The sequence below is a fragment of the Zosterops lateralis genome (assembly GCF_965231275.1).
Source record: "Zosterops lateralis genome assembly, chromosome: 2".
In the NCBI taxonomy this organism is placed as follows: Eukaryota; Metazoa; Chordata; class Aves; order Passeriformes; family Zosteropidae; genus Zosterops; species Zosterops lateralis.
The window spans coordinates 63,590,016-63,606,589 of NC_139763.1; the positions used below are offsets into that span (position 1 = coordinate 63,590,016).

At 36.9% G+C, this 16,574-nt stretch overlaps 1 protein-coding gene across 3 annotated transcripts in view; it reads left to right on the forward strand.

The window, feature by feature from the left end:
- The window catches only part of FNDC3A (fibronectin type III domain containing 3A), a 111,390-nt gene that overhangs the window by 31,344 nt on the left and 63,472 nt on the right, over positions 1-16,574 (forward strand). For 2 of the 3 annotated variants that reach the window (XM_083884966.1, XM_083884967.1), the window contains exon 3: positions 6,566-6,641. In XM_083884966.1, coding sequence (XP_083741092.1) covers positions 6,566-6,641 — 76 coding nt within the window. Of the gene's footprint in view, positions 1-411; positions 503-6,565; positions 6,642-16,574 lie in introns of all 3 variants that reach the window. The other variant, XM_083884968.1, reaches the window with a different exon arrangement.

Here is a 16,574-nt window from a genome sequence, read left to right on the forward strand (position 1 = left end):
CCAGGTTTTTTTTTTTGTTTTTCCTCCATGGGGACAGAAATAGTTTGGACTTCTAATTGTATTTACAGTTTCTGCTATGGAAAGATGTTGCCTTAAAACAGTGAAGATGTTAATGCTTAGGGGTTAGTCCTAATCTGTTTTTATTTTCCTGTTCTGCAAGTCTTTCACCTCATCTAGGATCCTTTTCAGGATGAATCCAATTTTGATTAGTATTTCACAGTGATGTCCGTAGGTTTATGTTTCAGTTTTTCTTAGTTACCACCTGACAGAGACCAGGTATTAATTGTGCAAGACTATTTATAGTTTGTCAATTTTTTTCCACTGAAAGTACCAGGGAAGCTTTTTCCTTCATGTTGCAATGTAAATACACATTGGTGCCACAAGTCTAATGCTGCCTTTCTTTTCTGTCAGGTAGCTGAAATTATTTTGAAACCTGTCAGTCTCCTGGTACATCACTACTTCTGTTAGGAGGATGGACGTTCAAGTAGAGAAGCTTGTAGAAGTGCGTATCTTACAAATAAAGGGTTGGTTTTAATTGTTATTTCAGTGGAGTTAATGGGCTTTTTGGCCTAAATTAGTGTGCAAACAAACAAATCCAAAACAAGATTAGCTAACTCTATATTTTAAATTCCATTCTGCCCTCACTGTGCTCCAATGAAGAAATAAGTTAACTCTGTATTCATCTGGCATGAGCAAAATCTTAGGTTGCTTATGAAAGTATTCTGTATACATAATGACAAAGATTAGTAAGATACAAGTCAGTTATATTTTGTATTGTTACTGTTTTGTTTTTCAAAGACACTGCTGTGACCATATTGGCAGAGTGAAATACCTTTAAGGATCTTATTTTGTCTTCTGCAGCCTCTGCTTCATGCTGATAAAAATTACTTCTAGACCTTTATGAAGATAAGTGTTAACATTTGGCCTTAAGTTTTTTCTTTCTTTGGAGCAGCCTGCTGAGTCAAGGTGGCTGCAGCTCTGCCTTGCACAGCTTTCCCTTCCACCTTTTGTTACGTGCATTCTTACAGGGGTTTCTTTATGACTCCAGACATTTTTATCAAATTCATTTCTTTCATGTTAGAAACAAGCTGAAGACTTGAAAAAAACATTAAACTCCTTTACTGGTTCAGTCTTCAGAAACATCCTGTATTTTCTCTTGCAAATAGTGAAGAATTTTACTGAATAAGAATAAGATTGAGCATTCTCCTCTTTGAACATTTGTACTTCCATTGAGTCTTTAAATGTGAGATCTACATACTTTCCATCCTGCTCCATCCATTACTACACTGATGTAGTAATAAATCCTATATGAGATCTTAAGATACAATTATTTTTAAATCATTATATCTGTTAATGGTAGTATGTGCAAGTCAGTGTTACCTCTCTCTGTAGGATGTGATTACACTACTTGAGCTGCAATAAAATTATATTAAATTCGGAATTCTTTAGCGAGAGAATTATTATAGAATTGTTTTATGTAAGAATTTTTGTATTCTAAAAATGCATTTGCCACATCTGACCACCTCAAATTGTGATTTAAGGTGAAAAATAGGTTTTCAAAACCACTAAAGAGTGTCCCTTTTTTAGTCTTTCAAAAGGCAAAATATTGTAGCACTTTTTCAGGATACTGTCAGTATTTGTTTACATATTAGTAATTTAAATATGCTCCAAATGCTCATGGAGACTGAGGCTAAGTGTCGTGAAACAAGTCAGTTTTAGTAAATCTTTTTTGCAAACTGTGTGGTAAGAGTGATCTCAGGAACAGTTTTCAGTTCTGTATAGACCTGTATTATGCTCAGAACTACTGTAGCATATTCATTATTGCAGGTGTCTGTTCCAGCACCTGGGAATGTTCCCGAGTACTGCTTTCTTTGCTAATGTAGATGTGGCTTTAGGTATCACTGATGTGGTCAAGACAATGTAGCAGTTCTCCCAGGAGAGATCAGAAATATTAAAACCCCTTGGTAGACTGGGTACAAGGAGATGGGGATATTAAAAAATATTGAAGGAAGTGGATGAAATTTATTCAGGACTGTTTTTCAGCAAATCCCATAGCAGAGAAGCTAGGGAATATGTAATTAGTAGGAGATGGTTGTAAAATGTCTGAAAAGAGTATTTCAGGAACTTACTGCCATAGGAGGTTGTGGAGGCAATTCAAATTGTACGTGAACTCAAAGAGTTTAGGCAAACATATGGACTGCACCAAGTGGCCTGGCTCACATACTCTCCTTAAGCAGCATCTCAATTGATATATTAGAGTCAAAGTGCTTGGCTAGATGGGCTGCTGACCCAGACCATCAGGTCATTTCCTATGTTCTTGCTTGGGTTCAGCTTCTGCCTGAGTTCAAACACCAATTTCAGGAAATACACACTGAGCTTTCTAATACATGGCATTATTAGTTTTGTTAGAAGGCGTTTTGTTAGGAGGTCTTTACCAATCTGGGGAATTAAATTAAACTACTGCTAAGCTTAGTATGTTGCTCGTTTGGTTTGGATTTATCTTCTAAAGTAACCTGTGTAGGATAAATTAAGTACCATTGAAAAGTGTGAAATTTCACTTCTAAAACTGATAGTTTTGACAACTGATGTTTCAGGTATTTCAGACTTCAGCCATTGAGTGGCCACTTTTTTATTTGTGCACGAACAGCTTTTAACGTGTGTTTCTGCATTCTTGTATTGTCAACTTGTATGCTAATCTCTGGAAAGAGATTTTGTATTATTTTTCATCAGGAACTGTATTGAGGTTATGTGGATCATCATTAAACAGCTGTTTAAAGGAAACAATATACAGTGACAGTGGAAATGACATAGAACTAGTGGACCTAATACTCCTATTTCTTAATGGCAGTGCCTTAACATGTTTTGAGACAAAACTACATTGAGTCAAAATTCTGATAGCATTCAGAAATTACACTTTTAAATTTTATTAGGTTCCATTAGAGTTGGTTGTGCTTTAAAAACACTTGTATGATTCTAGAACTTGTATCAAGGCTTCAGTATCCTAAGTTCACATTATTTTGTTAAGATTGTGAAGTTCTCAATTAGTGTTTTGTTCATTAAGAGAAATAGCCCTTGAAAAGTGCCCATGCAAAAGGTGCCTCCCCTGAGACTGGCACATCACAAATTAGGGTTTTCTCTGGATATCATAGTTATCTTAGAGAAGCAGGCAAAGGATAGAATGCATGTCAGCCTTTGGGTAGCAGAACTTTAGGTACTGTTACTAAAGCAACAAAATTTATCACAAAAATGTTGAGGCACAGGAAGAGATGCTGAACCATCAGATTTTTCCAGAGCTTTTCTCTTAGTTCAAGCCAATTTGAATGTTTTGCTCAGAAGAGGAAAGAGGTCGAGATCTAGAATATTCAGTGTGAAAGACTCAGGCCCTGGTTTTCAGAAGTACTGATGTCTGAGTGCATGATATAACGTGTCTGATGGGGTATGCAAGGCTGCACAGAGGACCCTCGAATGAGATGAAAGAGCTGTAAAGAAGCAACCCATAGATTTATTTTATTTTATTTTATTTTATTTTATTTTATTTTATTTTATTTTATTTTCCTAGAATATGATGCTGTAAAAACCACGTTGCATTTTCCTTTAGAGAATTTTTCTTGCATCTTGCTTATGTGCTGCAGACTTTCATTAGATAAGGGGGAATTCCTGTGAGTGACTGTCAGTCTTTTGTACTATCTTTTCCAACCAGAAAGGTACCTATCTGTCTTTATAGCATAGCTTTAATTTTTCTTATTTTTAAATCATATTTACTGAGGTGCAGAGTGTCAGAAATGCCTTTCTCAGAGCTGTGATCACTCCATTGGGTTCAACTGTGATAAGGTTGGTCCAGAAACCACTTTTGGTCATACAGTGCCCCAACACAAAGACTATTGAAGGCAGTAGTTCTTGAAACTTCTGAAATTTCTTCAGCCCTGATTCAGACTCTCTTTTGGCACATTTGGCAGCATACACAGCCTACCTTGTAATAGCTGTAAAATAAAAATGTGAATGCACTACATAAAAGCAAGGCTGAAAGTGGGAGTCAGTGAAATACAGTCAGGCATCAAGCAGGCTTATTGTCCATTGACAAAAGACACACTGTTTCCTGTTTCCAGGAGCTGAGATCTCCTTAAACTCTATTAAATTGATGAATCTCCCCACCCTTTGGATTGGCAATCAGATATCATCAAAGATGTGAAAATCTGATGGCATCCTGATCTGATGGCACCAGAATGGTGCTGGACACCATTAGGTGACCTCTTGCTGCTGCTGAACTTTGCTTGTCTCACTGTTCACCATGGCTGCCTTTAGCTTCTCAGAGCACCTGTGAAGTGAGCAACAAAGTGCTCACACAGGAGAAGCTGATTTAACACAAAATCAGGAGGTGCAGGGCCCACTTGCTGCAGTTGGGCCAGTGCGTGTATTCCCATGTTCAAATCCACTCTCTCAGCTGAAGCCTCAGGTTTGGATGGCGGGCAGCAAGAGGCCTGGGGTAGGAAAGCCAGCAGGTTCCCAAGAGAACATTATTACCCAGATTACGAACCTCAGGCACTCACACAGAATAAATAGAAACAACTGGGAATACCAGTCAACCCACATTCCCAATTACTTTAAAAGCAGGAGTCAAGGGCCAACCATCACCTTAAAGCTTTTCTGCTTCTCACTGTTCATATGATGGTGACCAAGAACTTTGAGCTGAGAATGGTCCAGATTGACATGTCAGTTGTAGCCAGAATGGCTCCTCTCAGGAGTTTGGGCACCAAAATCAGCCAAAAGAGATGGGCAAATGTAGCTGTCCAGCCCACACATAACAGTTGGAGAGACATTCTCACGTACCATGAAGCTTTTAGGTACTTTTATTCCAGTCTAAACTTCAAGCTAAAATTTTCAGTTGTGGCAGAGGGAATAATATATCAATGAAATATGCCTTCAAAAAGTTATGCCTCCTTGGGGAGTCAAAAAAGAAATGGTAAGAACTCGGCTATTCTTATTTCTCTACTTCATCACATTCCGAAGGTGATGATAGCCAGTTGTTAAAATGCTACCTTCAAACACTTCAAAATAAAGTCTGGCAATACAATATTTTCTGAAGACCTTTAAGTCTTCTTTGAAATTCATTACTGAAATAATCTTGTTTAGATTATATTATGAATGCTAACTCTTGGTGAATTTTACATTGAGCCAGACTTCAGAAGATCTGGAAGATTTATTAGCTTTATAAAATGTAAATATTGATACAGTTCATTGTTTTTTCTCAAACAGCCTAGCTTCTAGAAAAAAAACCCATGAAACAAGATAGTATTTCTAAAGTGCTTGCTCAAACCTGAGCTAATCAGTGTTGAAATCACACAGCCCAAGCTTGAAAATGTGAATGTCTATCATATCTCTTCAATATGTTAGTGTTAGAAGTTAGAATTTGCCATCTTTTCTTTAATTGGTGAAATTGCTCCAACAGGAAGGGAGGAATTCATATGATTTCTACCATTTTCTTATCCTTTCCTTTGTCTCTGGTACTCCTAAAATGAGTAACACTCAAGTTTCCAGTTCTGGGCATTTTGGGTGGTTGGCTTTGTTTTTGTAAACATGGAAGATTTTATTTTCTTTTAGCAATTTAACAAGGTAAATTTTTGGCCATAATGCTCAAGAGTTGTATTTATAAAGATTTCTTTCCTTCTGATTTGTAGAGGGAGGAGGACATAGGCTCTATTTAGACGTGTGCAAGCAAGACTGAAGGAAGTTCTGTCCAGAAAAGAAATTATAAAATGTACTTGCTCTTCTACTTTTTAAAGAGTTTTTCTCCTTTGTTCATAATTTTAGCTAGGTTTTTCATGTTTACAAACTTCTTTTCCTCATAGAAGGGCAGGTTTCAAATAAAAATACAGAAATCTAAAATGGTAACAGGCTTCTGCTTTGGTACAGACTTTCTCTGTTTATTTTGGCTGCTGTGTGCTTTGCTATCATTTCTGCATTGCTTGGGTTTACAAAATTAGGATGACCAGCTTTCCACAAATAAAATTATACATATTGTTTCATGCTGGGCATCTGGTGCACTTACTTTGTCATGACATCTAATATTTTTTATTAGTAATGAATGTACAAATATGCTTGGGACATGTAAAGAGCGACATGACACAGTATTTTCCTTGTGTTGAAAACTAACTGTCAAGTGGTTGATGTCAAACACTGGGAATTCTAGGCTTCCTTCTGAAAGTTAATGTAATGGTTTGATTAATGTTGAAGTTAATGCAATTTGTTGAAATAATCTAAGCTGTACAAATAGCTTTTTAATTATACCAGGCAGTTGAGAAAATAAAATTTGTACAGGTACTGTTTTACTTAGTTGTTATTCAATCTTTCATTCTTTGAAAAATGTTTGTTTAAAAATATCTGTGCTTATTCTTGCTCTTATCTCTTTCTCTGTGGGATGAAGACAGCAAGAAGTGTGAAGTGAAAAATAATGTATTTGCTAACCAGAAAAAAGAATGTTTTTTTCCCAGTAAAACTTACTTTTTGCACATACCAAACTTCTGTTACATATTCCTGTGTAATGGTTGTAAACACTTTTATTTTTAAGGTTATTCTTGTGCAAGTTAATCCAGGGGAAGCATTTACAATAAGAAGAGAAGATGGACAGTTTCAGTGCATTACAGGTAAAGTCGATACATTTATTTTAATATTTTCTGAGTCTGAATCAGGATTAATGAAAGGCAATTTGTGGTGAAAGTAAAAGAATGACAGAATTTATTTTAAATACAAGTCCTGTTTAAAGACCTAAAAGATTATGTGCTAAGGATCATTGGGATTTAGATTTCACTGCCATAAACCAAGTACTTTTTCCTACATTATATTAGATGAAATAACATTCTTGGGGAGGAGAAGGGAGGAGCGTTTTCAGATTGCAAAGCAAACATGGAAAGGCTGTTGTAGCAACTTTTGACTAAGCTCATTTATTTCACAGACATCAAACTAAAGGCTACAACTGTTAATATGGCTTGAGTTTAGTTTTTTTTATTCTTTGCTATCATGTGGACATTGATTCCCTGTCAGTTATCCCGCCTAGTTTCTCATGATCTCTAGGGGCCAAATTGCATTATTTCTGAGTTCTAGCAAGTGCAGCTTCAAAATACAAATGTTTCATCTGAGGAGAGCATCCCCTGATGTGATGGTCAGTTTGGATGTTGCTTTCTATTCCAAATGACACAGCTCCCAGTCAAGCTTATATAGAAAGTACTGTGAGAAACGAGCGATCAGCTATTGCTGTTGCATAGAACACCATTTTACTGTGTTCTAAGAGAGTATCCACAGATTCAGCTATAGGGTCACATTTTTGTTTGTCATTATCTGGGCCAGTGAATCCTACTTTTTTTTTTTTTTTCTTCTCTCTCTGGGAATTTGAAGCAAGTATTTTCCAGCTCTTTTCCCTCTTCTCTCCACTTCGATAAGAGCTGAAAGTTTCCAGTTTCCAGACACTTGTTTCCAGTGTCGTAGGCAGGTCCTTTGGCTACAAAACAACTGATTTAAAGGAAGCCTTAGATGGTAATTAAATTTGTATTGACAGTTCTTAAAGTTTACGTGTCATGTAAGCACCATATTTCAAATCTTTGTGCTAATTCCATGGTATTCTTGCATCGTTTGAGCCCCAAATGGCACAGTGTTGCACCTCACCATTCTATACAGCTTATTTGAAACATGGTATGTAATAATTACTTGACAGTACATGAGGGAAATATAACAAATTTTGTCTTGCAATTCAAGTTATAGAACAGATAAGATGTATTTTGCTTCTATTGCACAAAATACTGAGGGGAGTGACATGCATTGCATGTTTGGTTCTAATTTTTGATTTACCGAATAGTCTTAACTGGTGGAGAATGAATTGACACTTTCCTGGCATGATTGTCTTCAAAGCAGGAAGTGTTTAATGGACTGCAAAAATATTAAGATCATATCTTTACAGATATAGTTCTAGCCTTCCATGGTACATTATCCTTGCCTGGTGCCTCTTTCTTTTGGAGTAGGCAGCTTGCTATTGTGATTTGATTCAGCTGTGGATTTCTTCATCCTTTAAATACAAAAGTGAGCATGAGCAAGTTACTAGACGATTGTTTCTGGGTCTCACTAAGTGTAAGCTGAAGTACAGTCTTTACAATTTCCCTGAAAAATGGCACTGCAATCTGGAAATCCCAAATCAGTACCACAGCTTTTGCAAACCTCCTACCACACTGATATTCTTCTTGTCCTTCCCTTTTCCTGGAGATGAAATGGTGGATTATAGTTGGTAGTAAAATAGAGGGCATAAAGATTTTTTCGTATCTGTGAATTCAGTAGTCTTCATACAGAACCTGAGTTGCACCTGATCCTTTGAATGTTGTTTTTCTGATCTATTCTTGCCACTTCTGAGACATTTCTGTGGTTTTAAGTGCTATGCCAATGGATCTTTCTACCTTTTGGGTTGTTGGGTCTGTTTGCCTTAAAGAAGAAATTTCCTTAGTAATTGATGCTGTTCCTTTTTCATTATATTGTATTGCAGTTCAGGAGGAGTATCTAGTTTTTGGTTTCCTGTGTAGAGATTTGTGTAAAATAAACTATTTTAGATGGTGTAAATTATAGAGTGTAATTTGGTATTGGTTCTTTTTGTTCTGCCACAACTTTTCAAACATAGTTTTCCCTTGACTTCTCTACAAAATGGATTTCCAGTCTGCAAAATGGGTTACAACTGCAGGAGTCTATTGCATTGTCTTGAAAATAAGAAAGCAAGCAAGCTCTCATCGGTTCCTTGGGTTTTTTTTCACTGTATGCCCTCAGTTGTTACGTGAAATCAGAGTTAAAGATGCAGAAAAATATAATGAGAATGGTTTGGATAAATGTACAAAGATGTTTATTTTTAGAAGGGCATGAAGAGAGACAAGATGACTGAAATTTAGTGGAAATGCAATCAGTGGGAAGTTAATTTAGTCATTATAATGTTTCTTAATATTTTTTTTTCAATCTTAGTTTTTCTGTAAATATTTATCCATTTTTGTACTCCTCTTTGACTTAAAAGTCTCTGCAAAGAACACATATGCAGTTTTTTCAGTGATGTATGATATAAAAAATTGGAATCATGTAAATATGGTACTAAAATAAAAGAGTGGAAGTGAATAAGTTGTGAGCTGCTTATGGATCCCAGATAGCAGTGCAAATAGCCAGATACATTAGTTTGAATGATTCGGTAAGTCACACTTCCTTGGAAAATTGTAAATCTCTCTTGTGCTTTATTGCTAGTCAATTCACCTTGAGATTGTGCTGTCTGCTGAAGTCAATGTGGTTTGTTAATAAATCTAACCATAATGTTAATTGTGTTTTCTTGCATCAGATATTTTCCTATGGGAAACATTGAGATGCTCTGTCAGTCTCCATGCTGTTCTTGTCATCTATTCTGTTTTTAAAGAGAACTGTTCTTACTTTGGCAACACTGTACATAGGGTAAAATTTCTCAACCTGAAAATGATGAGAGTTAGTGTCTCTTCAGGAGAAAGGAGAGGTGTGAATAAAGTGGCTATTTAGAGCTGTCCTTGAGTCAATGAAGTAATGAAAACTTAAAGCACTAATTAATGGAGAAGCACGCAATGCATTTTCTGTGAACTGTGCTTCTGAAGAAAATGCTGCATTTACACACAGGTCTTTGTACTGACTTTCCACATCCCTGCTCTCACAGGTGATCTGTAAAGCTTTGACTGGTTTGGAACTACATTAAGTTAGAAGCAGCTTCTTAATGTGGTCCTCTTCCATGGCAGTGGAATATTAAATGAATAACATTTAGTGAAAAGACTCTTAGAATAATTCCTGGTTTGAAATCTCCTAGGGATACCGAAAGAGCAGTGATGGTTAAGGGACTCTTTGTCCTTGGTGAATTCCATTCCTTTATTTTGGTGACATTTAATGAAATAAAATAACATGTATTTTATTCTTTATTTCTGTAAAATAAGAAGCATGGTTACTTTATATTTCTGTAGTTAGCAGTCTTGGATCATAGTTGGATTTCTGTTATCTGTATTTTGACTTAAATACAGCTTGAATTTAACACTTCTGTGTGCTTATGGCCATATTTTTTGGATATTATAAAATATTTTCTTTGCCTGCCTAGTGATTTGTCTGATAGTGACAACTCATGCTCCCCCTTGATGCAGCTTCAGTTTAAACCATTTGTCAGTCTCTAACTGCACAAAAACACTGGGCATTTCTTGCTAGATAGATAGGAACATATCTGTCTCTGTAACCATGTGTTAGATCAAAATGTTTATTTTCAAAAGAGGTCTTTTAAATCTGTGAAAGTTTTCTCATATACTAGAAATACACAGACTTCTGTGGAAACTATCCTTAAGCCAAAATTTTCTTCTGTTATTATGAAATAATCAGCTACATTACAATGATTCAGAAAACCAGGTTTGAAATATATGAATGGGTTCTCTTTGTAGAAGTGAATTACTGCAGATCACTCATTCATGAATTTTTCCTATGGCAGAATAAATGAATGAAGATGACTCATCTTGAGGACATTTTGTAACAGTCCCAAGTTACAGCTAAAGGCTATTAAATGTTACTTGACACAATAAGAGAGACCATGTTCTATATGTCTCTGCAGAGGAAAATTGCCATTTTCATAATAGAATAAGAAGACTTATGTAAATTAGAATGAGTCATAAATGCTTCATGCTTTGAAATTAAATGAAGTGTCAGTATTAAGGTTAGGCTCTGGGATAAAAGTTAAGCAAGCTTAACCTAATTTTTTCTCTTTGAAACAAGAAAAAAAATCTTCTAAAAAGTGTTTTCAAAGAAGTCAAGAGGGAAAGAAAATACATCAGTTCTGAGACTACAGTAGTGAAACACAAACTTTAGTTTGTGTTAAGATCAGCTTGAGCTTTGCAAAACCAAAGCTGCCCATTATCCAGAATATTATGTGAATAGAACTGTTACAGAATCACAGGATGGCTTGAGTTGGAAGAGATCTTCAAAGGTCATTACTTCCAACCCCTCTGCCATGGGCAGGGACACCTTCCACTAGACCAGGTTGCTCAGAGCCTTGTTCAGCCTGGCCTGGAATGCGGTAGGGATGGGACATCCACAGCTTTTCTGGGCAACCTGTGACAGTGCCTCACCACCCTCATGAAGATTTCTTTCTTATATCCAGCCTAAACCTGCTCTCTTTCAGTGTAAAATGTTGCCTTTTGGCCTGTAACAATAGACTCTGGTAGAAAGTCTTTCTCCATCTATTTTATAAACCCCTTTATATGATCAAAGTCTGCAATAAGGTATCCCCAGCACTTTCTCTTCTTTAGACTGAAAACTCTAACTCTCTTAGGCTGTCTTCACAGGAGAAATGCTCCAACCTTCTGACCATTTTTTTGGCCCTCCTCTGGACCCTCTTCAAGTTCATGCCTATCTTGTGCTGAGGAACCTAGGACTCCAGGTGGGAGGTATAATCATCTCCCTCGCCCTGCTGGACATGGTGCTTTTGATGCAGCCCAAGATACAGTTGGCTGGCTGGGCTGCAAGTACACATCACTAGCTTGTGTCTAGTTTTTATGCACCAATATCCTCAAATTTTCTGCAGGGCAGCTTTTAATCTATTTCCTACTCTTTTCTGCTGTCAGGCTTGGCATGGTTTTGATCGTTTGAGAAAACAGATACTGTTAGAGCAGCCAAACTGAGCATCTTAACATGTGAAAGTAACTGCTATTTAAGTACATTCGAAGCAAAACCCCCTAGATTTATCTTGTTCAAGTATCATCTTGTGCTGTAGTGTTGTGTTTTATTTTGAAACAATTTATTAATATTGGAAGTGGTTAAAGACCTACCATAAATTCTGTACAAGTTGCTACAGACCCCTAAGAAGGGACTTTGTTAGTTGCTAATGGTCATTGGGAGATGCTTCCCCACCATAGCTTATTATCAAATCTTAAACCACTGTGGTAAGTAGAGGAAGTGTGTGCTGTCATTCTGTGGTGATTTTAGAATGTACAAAGATACCTGGCACCGCAGTAGTGGTCACATTTATAGACTTAAAGGCTGACATCACCTCTAGAAATACCATATCTTGTTTGTTAAATTACTCAGTATCCACATTAGCACTGGGCAAAGTTTAGGAATAAAAAAATGTTTATTTAAATACACAGTTCTTTAGTAATGGAACAAACTAGCAAAAACAATAAAACACTATTAACAAGAGTTCTCTCCTGGAGCATACCTAGTCTTCTAGGTGGTTTAATAGCCTGGGTAATGGACCCCTTACAAGTAAACCCAGATGTGTATTACAGAGGTCTGGTGTCTTGGTTTTCCTGCTTCCTTTAAGAACAGCTTACTGAAGCCAGCCAGAGAAGCTGCTCTGGGTGCTCCTTTTCTTTCTGTAGGCTGAGAAGAAACAAATTGTTCATCCTTGTTTCCATTTACCTGTTTCTCATTTCTAAATACTGAAATGCTCCATGACAACCTGTGTAAGTTTATTTGCTTTCCTTTTCATCTTCAATGATGATTTGCAGCTTTTCTCCACAGTAGCCTTCTGAAAACACAGGTGTAAGGTTTTATATATCGGTTCATTAAAAAAAGAATCTAAAAAATCCCTCAAAACAACCTCACCCTAAATGATAAATTATTTTGTTGTCATATCCAGTTGTCATATCCATTCCTTCCATGTAGAAGACAAAAGATATTATGTAAGGGTAAAACTGGGTATGGATACTTAGATTAACATCCTTTTCTACATATTAATTTTAGGATCTCCATTGGAAGTATTTAGAGAGCCTTTAAAAAAGGCATTGAGGAAAGCTAAGACAAATCAACTGAAAGTATGGAGTCAGAGCAAGCTACGGTGGTTTGCAGCTAATTAACTCTTGGTTGAGGATGTCCATGCAGAGGGTCAGAGCTGAGTCTATAGGAGGAGCTTAACTCTAAAACACCTCCATTCGGGAATGACCTTCAATATAAACAAATTTTTAAAAACTTAAAGGGTTTTTTTTTTTAATTTCTAGGTATCTGCACTCAAACTAAAAAGAATATTAGTATTGGCCAGCTATGTGGGAGTATGACTGCAGAAGAGACATAATTCCATTTTGTATTGAAACAAGATGATGAGGGAAAGTGGTCACAAAGCGTGGTTGTAGCAGCTTGATTTGGAGCTGTCTCATTCCAAAATAATTTTAAGTAGGAGCTGCTCTTTTTATAGCTTAGATTGATAAACAGGGTGCATGAATGCCCTTGCAAATATTGTTGGAGACTTAACCCTTGTATTTTTTACTGGTAGGTTAGCCTAAAAATTGGATTCAGATATGGCAAATACCCTTCTGGTAAGATAAAGAAATAATGATGGATTTAAGCCCTCACTGCAGTGCATGTAGAATGCTCATGTCTTGGCTTTGACACATAGCCCAAGTGCAGTTGGTAAGTCGAGTATTATTGGCAGGTAAAACTTGCCTGTAAGCTCTGCTGCTGCAGCTCTTCTGGTACAACTGCTGAATTAAAGCTGGGTGCAGACACATCTCCTTGATTCTCTAGGCCCTCTTGCAGTAGGGCAGAGGCAGTCTTCATGACCGTCTTTCACATTTGTTGTGCTAACTCAATGAAAATTGCAAAGTAGTGCAAAACAAGGTCGTTCTCCTGACAAGAATAAAACATAGCAATCCAGAATTCTGTTCTTTAGATTGGCCTCACTCTGCTCTGAGAGTGACCATGAGAATTAACCTTGTAATGGAGCTCCCTCAGCCTTCTCTGGGAACTGCCTGACCTTGTCCTCCATTAATTCTGATGGCTGACCAAGTCTTTGTGGTCCCAGTCTCATCAAGCCATTAAAGAAGCAGGCAGAGATGACACAAGAAGCTGTTATTGGAAAAACTTACTGTATCATGCTGCTTTTCTGCCAGAGCAGTTTGCATTACTGTTGTGCCTACTTTGTTAGTGTTATAAATACTAGACTTCTAAAACATTCTATTCCCAGAACAAATTGAATTTGGTGAAAGATTGATTAAAAAGCCAGCTAGACTTTTTTATCCTCTTCTGCAGTAGCAAATTAAAGAAAAAAGGGAATGCATTAATTTTTATCTCTCATGATGTTGATTGTTATGTGTCTTAGGAAAAACATAGTTTTCTGCCATTAATTTCTGTTTAAAATGTGTTAAATAGAGATCTCTTTATATGGAAAAAACATGTCTGTGACATTTTTTGCCTTATTTGTCATTCTTCTAATAGATATTTTTAAACTTTATTTCTATGTTATTTCATGCATTATGAGATGTGAGTTCATTAAGTACTATATTCATTGTAAGGTGTTCAGTCAGATTCTCCTTTTCCTTTTTGATTTTCCTGTATATTCAGATCAGTTAATCTTCCCTTGTACCTTCTTTAATCTTCTCCTTTATTCCTTCTTTTCATTACACTGCAGTCTCCACACTGCAAACTCAGCCTGACTGTAGGAAGGTTCTGGAGACATTTGTTTGAAATATCAGTGCTTCAGCTGCATACTGAAGTCATCTAATTTTAGGTGTCTAAGTGTGTGTTTCTATATGTGGCCTTGGATCTAAGCTCCCATTGAAACTAGTGGAGATTTAGTCACTAGGTATAATACATTCAGTGCTTTTCAGCTGACATCAGTTTGCACTCAATAGCTCTCCAGGCTCCACTGTCTGTACCAACTAGGTCTCCACTTGCTATAATGGGAGTTTAAAGTCCTAACTTGCACGCAGGCGTATAATTTTAGATACCTAAATGAGATGTCTCCGTTTTGGAACTAAAGCCTGACTATTACAAACTGAAATAAATAAGGCTACATCCTGAAAATGCCTCATTTAGGTGTGTTGATTCACAGTTGTACCCTCAGTGAATGTCTTTGTCCTCAAGCACCTGAACTCGTTGAGCTCATCCATTTCCATGAGCATCTAACATCACATTTTACAAGGATGGTACTGGTTCTTGAAGGTGCGTGTTGAGAATTAATTTACAGCCCTAAGTTGCAGCTGGAGAATGCCGCTAAAACTTGGTTTCCATTACTCCAGTCAGACATGTGTAGCCCCTAAGGCTGTGAAGTATTAGCTCAAGCTACTGAGATTCAGGTGCTATTGTTGCCTCTGTCTGGAATCAGTTGGATGAGCCTTGTATGAAGCATGTTAGGCTTGACAGGTTTGTGTCTGGCAGTATTATAATATTCCCATAGCTCTGCAATCAGTCAATCTGATTTCTTCTCTGACTATGCTGTTGATGGGAAAGAAATAGCCCTATATTACTTGCTTTATTGGGGGAAAAGAAGGAGAAAAAATTGGTAGGATCTCTTCTTGGTTTCTAGTAAGTAGAAGTAGTTAGAAGTTTTGTCTAAGTAGAAAGTTTGTATTGCTGCGTTCTTGAAGCATAGTTGTAGCTGTCAAACTATTCAGACTTCTATCCCAGAATTACTGTTAGTAACAAATGGCTTTGAATTGATGGTGGTTTACTCTTGTCCCATTTGTAGTCATGGCTGCCTTATCTTGTGCCACTGTCAGGCCCTTGGTAGTTGTGAAGGGTTGCAGACACACTGGGAAGGAAAACAGTCTTTATAGTTGTGGAGAAGCTCTCGTGGCCATTGTTTGTTCACTTTTCCTCAAAACAAAGCCAGTTCCTCATACATGTGCAGGCTGTCACAAACATGTCGCAACCAAACTTAAAAGCTGACATTGCTCTGCCTCTGAGCCCTCTCTGATGCCAAAAGTTGTTGGGTACCCAGGAGGTCAGTCTCCCTTTCCTTCATTTTTCAACTGTGCAAGGCTAACGTGTTGTCTGTTCTTCCAAGAATGTAATACATATCTAAATGCTGCAACTTTGAATCCAGGTATTTTTAACTCTGTTCATAGTTTTGCCTTTTTTTTTTTTTTTTTTTTTTTTTTTTTTTGTAGTAATAGATGAATCAGCAGCACATGGCTTGATAGATGTGGCTGTGTATGTGTTATTATTAGTAAATTAATAGCTGTCTTTTTTTGACTGTCTGTGAAATGACTGAGGTTTTGTAAGCTTGTATGACTTATGTGATCATGTCACTCTTCAACTTTATTTAAAATCATGGTAATATAACTTCCCCTTCTTCCTTTTGCAGACATGCAGCAATCTGTTTTACATCTAAAGCAGTTTATTATCCAAATGAGGGAAAGGAAGAAGAGACAGAAGATAACCAAGGTCATTACATATAGGCTAGCTGTGCAAAAATACAAAACAGCTCCTGTGTAATGTGAGTTAAAGACTGGTTACAAGTAAGTTCAGCCAATTAAAGCCATTAAGAAACAGTGTAATCATAAGGAGTTTCAAATTTGGAAGGGCCAAATTCATTGGACGTGAGTACAGCTATCCACACTGCTATTCTTGTTTCTTTAAGCCGGAGAGAAGCTCTTGCTTACACTGCAAAGGGCTTTCCAGTTATCCTAGAAAACTCAATTGTCTAGGGCAGGCAGGTGCTCTAGGACATCATTCAAAGAGCTTCAGATTTTTTCAAGTGACTGTATAGCATCCAGTGATTTGTTGATGGGTCTCAGTTAATGGTACTGGAGCTTCTAGAGAAGCTGACAACACCTTTCTTTCCTTTTGATTGATCA